The following is an 8300-nucleotide window of genomic DNA, read 5'->3' as shown; positions in this document are numbered from 1 at the left end:
TCAGTGATGTTCGTTCGGTCCATATGATGTCATCAATGGCCTTTTTCTTGATGCAGATTTTCCAGATGCAGAGGAGATCTGGATGGTCAGCATGAAAGCTCCTGGTGCTTCTTACCTCACACAAATGCTCTTTCCTGGAGCGGTGGGAACCAGCTCTGTCCTTTCACCAGTGGGAGCTGGAGAGCTCATTTCGGATCGCATCAGTCCATCAGCTGCAAAGTCTCCCCTCACAGAGCATTACAATAGGGATTGAAGCCCAAACATGAGAGGTGCTACAGCTCCTCACCCTGATATCCCCCTAGAAACTCCATCTCTCCCCTTATGCAGATTTCCCCAGTCTCTCCCCCCGCCCCCATTTTCCATAGAACATGGAGCCATTCAGATCCCATCACAGTGTGAGTGTTCGCTGTGTGTGTCGCTCGGGAGAGGGGTCTCAGTGCTGGTGTGCGGTGTTGCTGTTCTCCCCAGTAAGATGGGCCTCAGAGTAGGGAGAGAATTGTGGGGGCTGATTTCCAGGTTTATTGGGAGGGCTATTATCAGGGCCTGTGGGATACTGACCATCTCCTCCTTCCCCAGCACTGGGGCCCCTAGGAGTTTGGACTTTTGCACTCAACTGCTGATGACCAACCCTGCTCTGAGGGGAGAGGCATAGGGCTGCTGGGAATGTTAGTTGTTTCTCTTTGTGAGGAGCACAAGAAATAACATCTGAATTCTCTTCCCCACCAAGCATGGGCGAGGAACCTGAACAGAGCTGAGGGGCCTACTCCTGAGAAAGAGACTGGTAACCTGGAGCCACTCAGGCCTTTCTCAGGGACATCAGGGAAGAACCATTCCAAGAAATCTAAGTGGGGAAGACATCACAAGAGGCAGGGGAGGCCACAAAGGCAGAGGAAAAATCTGACCAGGAAGGAGCCAGCAACCTCAAGAGGCCATCAGAGGAAATCCAGGCCAGATCCAAAGCCTGCAATGGGAAAAGCGGAGTCCAGAAAGAGCCTATATACCTGCCGTGTGCGCAGGGAAGAATTCAAGGTGCAGAGAGACCTGATAAGTCACCACTGGATGGTTCATAGGAAAAAGGAACTGTATTACTGTAGCGAGTGTGGGGAGAGCTTTAGGAGAAAGAAGGAGTTCAGAGCACATGGGAAAGCTCACAGAAAGAAGAGAGACCATCCCTGTTCTGAATGTGGGAAGATATTCCACCAGTTATCGAATCTCATTGTCCACCAGAGAATCCACACTGGAGAGAGACCCTATCACTGTGCTGAGTGTGGAAAAAGATTCTTATACTTATCAGCTTTTACCATCCACAAGAGAATCCACTCAGGAGAGAGACCCTATGCCTGCACTGAGTGTGGAAAGCAATTTATGGATTCGTCAACATTGCGTAATCACCAAAGAATCCACTCAGAAAAGAGACCCCATCGCTGTAACCAATGTGGGAAAGGCTTCAAACTTACATCAAATCTTACTAGGCACCAGAAAATCCACAGCGAAGAGAGACCCTTCTTGTGCCACGAGTGTGGGAAAAAGTTCTGCCTACGAGAACATCTGATCAGACATCAGATGATCCACACTGGGGAGCAGCCCCATTGCTGTGCTAAGTGTGGGAAAAAATTCAGTCTCCTTCAAAGTCTCAGGAGACACCAGGAAACCCATACTCCGGGGAGACTCCATCCCTGTGCTGAGTGTGGGAAAATATTCCGTCATTCAAACAGTCTTTTTAAACACCAGAGAGTGCACAATGGGAAACTCCATCGCTGCAGTGACTGTGGAAAAGGCTTTGTCTATATACATCATCTCACTCGCCACCAGAGAATCCACACTGGAGAGAAGCCCTATTGCTGCACTGAGTGTGGGAAAAGTTTCACCCAATCGTCAGGCCTCATCAACCACCAGAGAATCCATTCAGGAGAGCGACCCTATCCCTGCACTCAGTGTGGGAAGTGCTTTGCTCACTCGTCATCTCTTACTGAACATCTGAAAATCCATTCAGGAGAGCGACCATATTCTTGCATTCAGTGTGGGAAGCACTTTGCTCGTTCATCATCTCTTACTCAGCATCAGAGAACCCACCCAGGAGAGCAACCATATTCCTGCACTCAGTGTGGGAAGCGCTTTGCTCGCTCAGCATATCTTACTAAACACCAGAGCACCCACTCAGAATAGAGACTCCTGACCCTGGTGTTTGATGGAGGGAACTTCTTCATTCTCTCACTTCACCCTGTTCCCAAAGCCTATAAAAGAGGGAGAACTTGCTCCCACTCTGAAATGTTCCCACCTCTTCACTAAGTAGACACGAGTTTAGGTGCTGGGTTTGTTAAAATGATTTTGTGTAGTCCTGGAGATGGGAGCATTTAACCCTAGAGGTACTGAAACATTCCATTGTGGGCATTATGGGCTGCAGCTAGGACAGAAATGATTGGTGTCAGGACTGACTTTGGAGTCCAAATCAGTCAGACACCCAACAAATTGAGTAGCAGTACCAGCCAGTTCCTGTTCCTCAGTGGGGAAATCAGCCATGCCTCTCTGTCGAATCCGACATTTATGTCAATGTTGTCCCATATTTGGAGGGAATAAATAATAGAGAATGATCAGTCTGAAATGGCTGCACTGCCATGTGTGTAGAGTGAAGACTGTAATTTCCCCCCCTGCGTGCTGCCTTACTTATTAACAAACAAATATATATTGGGAGATATCCAATTCTAAGATGAGGGGACTTGATAAAGTCATTGAGTCAGCCCCCTGCTTAACTAGCAGGAAAGTACTGATTGTGCCAGATTCCCTAATGGCCAAGGATTGCGCTTCAGCTGGGTTTAAGAGGCATGCTCAAACCTGAGCTATCTCCCTTTTCCATCCTGCTTCTTTTGGAACAGGTTATGCAGCTGCATTGCATTAGTTGTATGATTTTAAATGTTATTCCCTTCTAGAATGGGGTGTTAGGCTTTGGAAATAGTTAAAATCTCCGAATATCTGTGGCTCATGCTAAGCTTGTATTGTGCTAATTTATTGTGTTTAATTGTTCTAACCTTTGTCATTGTTATGGACTCTGTCAGATCAAGATGTCTTCTTAAGGTTTGCCACTATGAACTGTGTGCTAGGTAAGTAGTGAAATGTGTCTTGATTATGTACCTTGTGTGCAGTCTATTGCCAGTTAAACTGCTGTGGTGCAATAAATGGTAGAAAAAGTGTGTAGGTCTGTGGAATTTGGAAGTTTCTGTTCTAAATGAGGAGAATCACCATATCAGTCAATGTGCTCATTAGTTTGAAGAGTGAAATTGTAAGTGCCGAAGACAGGTTTCTGAAGGGGTAGCGTGTTAGTCTGTATAGCATACAGTCAGGTGATGTGATCCATTCCAACAGTTGACAGAAGGCATGAATATCCGCAGAGAAAAATTATTTGATTGTAGTGCTAACGAGAATTCAATCAGGGTGCAGCATGCCTCTTGCAGTACATTGACAAACCAGACAGTGCTTAGAGAATGATAATGGAACCATTATTCTTCTGTCAATGTGGAGAATGCCAATCAGTGACTGTATTAGCTCATGTAGCACTGATTCCCACTGGAAGGCACTCCTCTTTATGGTGCTGTTATTTACACTGCTACTGTATTTTCACTCCACACTCGTATGAGCGGTCAAACCTGTAAAAGGCTTATGCAATAAATTTGTTAGTTCTTAAGTGCCACAAGGACTTCTTTATTTTCGCCCTGCAGACAGTTCGCTAGAGTTAGCCTTTTTCTTTCTTAATTTGTTTACGACCAAGGACGTAGTCATAGAGATTTTTGAATTTATGTCTATAATTATATGCACATACCTCTGATCTGCATCAATTTGGATGACCATTGCTTTTGTTGATTTTTTTTTTCATGCATGTGTATGGCTGTCAAACAGCTACACATAGAACGTGGTAGATATTGGAGAGTGTGGGGGGGCAACATGGGCATCAGTCCAGGATGGCATATTCTTGTCTCACAAGTGGACTGGGCTGCCAGGAGACGTATTTATACTTACAGCCACTCTCTCCAGCTCCAGATTTGAATAATTATTAAAATTTATTAATTTACTAAGACAGCATGTATGATCTAACCCATATTCTATTCTGGTAATGTCTGAAGAGGCGTTCCCTGATGATGACTAAGAAATGTTCTTTGAACGCGGGGGCTGGAAACTTCAGGGGAGGGGTGCAGGAGCGGCCGCCCCCGGCGGAAGTGGTTCCACACCCAGGTGCCAGCCATGGAACATTGCCCTCCCAATACCGCTTTGCAGAAGGGCGGGCGGGAGCCGACAACAACCCGGACGACTTCACTCGTCTCCCCTAGGGCTCTCTGCCCTGCTTCCGCCAACGAGCCGAGTCTCCAGCCTAGACACGCCGCAGTAATGCTGCGGGTGGGCGGGCCTCGGGAGGGACTTCTCGTGCCCGCCGCGGAGCTGGGGGCGAGCCGGGCCCGAGCGGAGCGAGCCCCCTGCAGGCTGCAGCCCAGCTGCGTGAGCGGGGCCGGGGGCGAGCCGGGGCGGCGCGGAGGGAGGGGAAACAGCGCAGACGGCTGGAAATCGCGCCTGGGGAGGGAGCTGCTGGGGGCGGAGCGACCGGCCTGGGGCCGGACAACCCCGGGGCGGTTTTGGTGCGCGGAGCCGGAAGGTCGCGCCCAGCCGGAGAGCGACCGACCCCTGCTCGCTGCTGGGGGCGGGCGGGCGCTTCGGGGCGTGGCTGCGGGGGCTGCCGGGTCGCCCCTTCCCGCGAGCCGCACGGCGGGGCTGGGGGGTCCTGTGGGCAGTTCTCTGGCCTTGTGTGCTGGCTGGGACAGCCTCTCGTGGAGATCAGGTAGGTGACCAGACGGCAACGTGAAAATTGAGACGGGATGGGGGGTAATGGAGCCTATATAAGAAAAAGACCCAAATTTGGAGTGTCATATAAATCAGGCCATCTGGTCACCCTAGACTGGGTTAGAGACAGGCTGGGGCGCGCACCACTGGCAAATGGCGATGCGCTGGAGGTTGGCACTGAGTCCATGGGTAACAATGGGGGTGAGGTTCTTCTGTGACTTTCCGGTTGGGGATTACCAGAGCCCAGAGCGAAAAGCTGGGCTCTGCTTGGCTACAGTCTCTGCTGGGCTTCCAGGGTCTGTCTAGACAGCAACTCAAAATCGCAGCAAGCGTGGCGACTGATAAGTCAGCTGGGCAGTTAATTGCGGTGCAACATTTGGCTTTCTGCTGGAGCTGGGGCTTTAGTACTGCTTGTGTAGCTCAAGAACACATAAGTTTGGGTCGAGTAAAGAGAGATTATATCCCACCTTGTCTATCTAATATCTGGAACTTAACTGGTTTCAAGTGTAACCCATTTCGCCAGAAAGAGGATACCCAGGGAAGGGCTTACTGGGAGTGACCACCTGTAACACACTCAGCATGCCGCAGAACTCGTCCATTAATTTTTGTTCCTGAGACAAACTGCAACCATAGTATATGGTAGAAACTTCCAAGCTCCAGGGCCCCCAGTTGCGTGGAACTTGTAATCTGACCTGCAACAGCTATTCCTCTATAGTGTGTAAACTTGCATGCTGAGTTGGTTTGTTTGCCTTTCGAGTTGTGGTGCGTTTTGAGGTGTGGCCATGTATTTCCTCAGCGGAGTGGGCAAAACTGCTGGACGAGGAGCAGGCGACTTTACAGACAGTCATGTGGGACCTACCAACCTGGTTGTTAGGTGGGAGCTGCATTGTGAGATCAGACCCCAGTCACTGGATAGTTTACTTGGAGAGAGCATTGGGTATAGTGGTTGGTAGAGAGGTGTCTTATGGGGTTTGATGAGGGTTTAAATTGGTGTGGAGGATAGAGGCATGTTTCGTTGGCAAGCACCAATTCAAATGGGCGAGCAAAATTGGGAGGTAATTTTTTTTACTGGTCCAATTTGTTGGTTGAGAGAGAGACAAGCTTTTGGCACAGCAGAGCTTCTTCAGGTCTGGAAAGGAAGTGCTCATTCTGCACGACAGAAGTTGTCAATAAAGATGTTATTCACTCCTGGTCTCTATACCTGGCGATAACGGTAAAAGTGAGAATGCATATTCTTCAAGAGGACACACTTTCCCATGGTCAATATGCTCCACAGTTTAATGAAGAGAATTCTGGCTCTTGCAGTTCCAAGAGCTGAGATTGGTGTGTGTTTCTGCGCAGGCTAGAGATGAAAGTCCAGCCAACACACAGTTAGGAGAAAGACAGATGGATTCCTTAGCTGGTGTATACTGGTTCATTTGCTTGCTCTGCGCTGTCTGGGTCAGTTGACTAGGCTTGGGGCTAAAGTGCAGTGTAAGTATTCATGCTTGGGTTGGAAGCTTTGCTCTGGGTACCTCCTCAATAGTATCAGTCAATTTACAGTCACCAAGCCCAGACTCTGATTAGCCAGTACAGTGTTTAATTCCTATGTAACTTCATCAGAGGGAGCGGGTGTGGGCCATAGTAGAGTACTCTCCTAGGTAAGGAGAAATCCCCCCTAGCATTTGCAACATCTTGCCGCCAATCCGTTCAGCTACGCAGTCATGTCTGTCGGCCCTTTCCCAGGTGCCAGGTTGTTTGCAACTCATATCTGCTACTGCTGGACAGGAGTGTTGACCATAAGTGCAGTTGCATGTTTCCATGAAACAGTTGCCTATTAGTTCACCATAGTATGCTAATTTGGCACAAGAGTGATGTGCACTATGGAGTGTCGCCAGTGCTGTGCATAGAAATGCTTAGCGGTGAGGTTTTCTCTGAAGCGGAACAAACTCCAAGCAGTGATGATCTCAGCATAGAGCAGGGGAAGATGTGTATGTACGGGTCACAGAAGATGAAGATGGGAACTATCTGAGAGGGAACCCAGGTGGAAGGGGTTAAGTGAATTTAGGATCGAACGAGTTAGTGAGCATCTGGAATCCTGTATTTTTTGGCCAAAGTGACAGTAATCCCATATTAGTATTTTGGTCTAATGTTAGGCTTTTTTAGAGGCAGTATGATATTGTCGGCTACATTCAATTCGTGATCCGTATAACCACAGTCTTTCTTGCCTGTATGCTGCAGGCTTATTCCCATTTTCTAGTTGGTGCATTTCATTTTTCTTCCCTCTGTTCTTAAAAAAGGTAAATTTTATTAAAAACAAGAAGAAAGAACATACATCTGGAACTTAGGCTTTTGCTAGATTTTAAAAAAGCAATTCCAAATATTAAGCACTCAAAATAACTGGGGGCGGGGGTCAGCTTAAAGTTTAGAAGCAAACAAAAGCATGCGGGGTTAGCACAAAGGAGTCCACTAGCCATGAGAAAAACAGAAATAAACCTAATTGCATCTTTCTAAACACTCCTGATTTACTTACACATTTGGGGGTTCCAAATAAGTAGTTCTAAGTATGATCTGATTATCTGCGATCATACCTGGCTTAAAGCTTCTCACAGCATAACTGCTCCCTGTTCCCCTCTTTCCTGGATAACAGCAACAGAGGAAGTTTTTCCCCCATTTTAAAATGTTCTAGCCTTCCCACTGGCTCTTTTGGTCAGGTGCTCACTCCCTTTCTTTTACCTGGGGGACTTTAACCCTTTACAGGTAAAGCAAGCAAAGAACAGCGACCAAGCGGGACTTCATAGCTAACTGGCTGGCTGGGTGTCCATAAAAGAGAGCTACCCCCCAACCCCTTCATTTATCACAGCAGGGATCAGAGATGTCAGCTACTTCCTGTTAAAATGCCCTATTTTTTTTAATAATTCAAATTTGTGTCCCTGGACAAGTAAGTGGGATTTTAATGCCACCCAGGGCCTGTCTACACTCGAACTTATCACTTACCAGAACACTAATCAACATCCCTGAGAGATGTAAAATAGACCAGCCGAAGTGCTGGTGTAGACTGAGCTATGTTGGCGGGAGAGCTTTCGCTTCTCATAGAGGTGCAGGTGTTATGCTGACAGGCCAGTTCTCTCCCATCTGCTTAGAGCATCTTGAATGTTAGCTTGGTGTCTTGAGCACTAGAGGGACCTGTAGCACTTCTAGTGCAGATTACCCCTAACACTGAGATAGACCTGGAGCTCAGCCTTGACACCAAGTGGGAAGGAGTGCAGGAAAATCTGTGGGCAACTTTGCTCCACTTTTCCGGCTGGGACTGAGGTTTGCTGCTTGTTGTCGGTGTTTTCTATAAACAACTTGTGGAGTTGCTGTCCCAGCCCAGAGTGTGACATGGGTATAAAACCTCCAGTGGTCATGGGGCTGGGACAGAGATGGGATCCTGCATGGGGAACAGGCAGCCCAGAGAGCACTGTTTCAGGAGAGAGAGAGAATCCTAAATAGAG

General features: G+C 48.0%; 1 protein-coding gene across 6 annotated transcripts in view; it reads left to right on the top strand.

Moving 5' to 3' along the window:
* LOC116833699 (uncharacterized) overlaps positions 1-8300 on the top strand; it is an 80521-nt gene that overhangs the window by 18486 nt on the left and 53735 nt on the right. The window contains exon 4 of one of the 6 annotated variants that reach the window (XM_075065907.1): positions 728-2426. The exons of 4 other annotated variants lie outside the window; for them this stretch is intronic. In XM_075065907.1, coding sequence (XP_074922008.1) covers positions 728-2166 — 1439 coding nt within the window. In that variant the 3' untranslated portion in view covers positions 2167-2426. Of the gene's footprint in view, positions 1-727; positions 2427-4456; positions 4486-8300 lie in introns of those variants that run through there. One more of the 6 variants, XM_075065909.1, reaches the window with a different exon arrangement.

This window comes from Chelonoidis abingdonii, chromosome 4, assembly GCF_003597395.2.
Source record: "Chelonoidis abingdonii isolate Lonesome George chromosome 4, CheloAbing_2.0, whole genome shotgun sequence".
Taxonomy (NCBI): domain Eukaryota; kingdom Metazoa; phylum Chordata; order Testudines; family Testudinidae; genus Chelonoidis; species Chelonoidis abingdonii.
The sequence above is the reverse complement of the archived record's forward strand: the minus strand, read 5'-3'. Positions and strand labels throughout refer to the sequence as shown.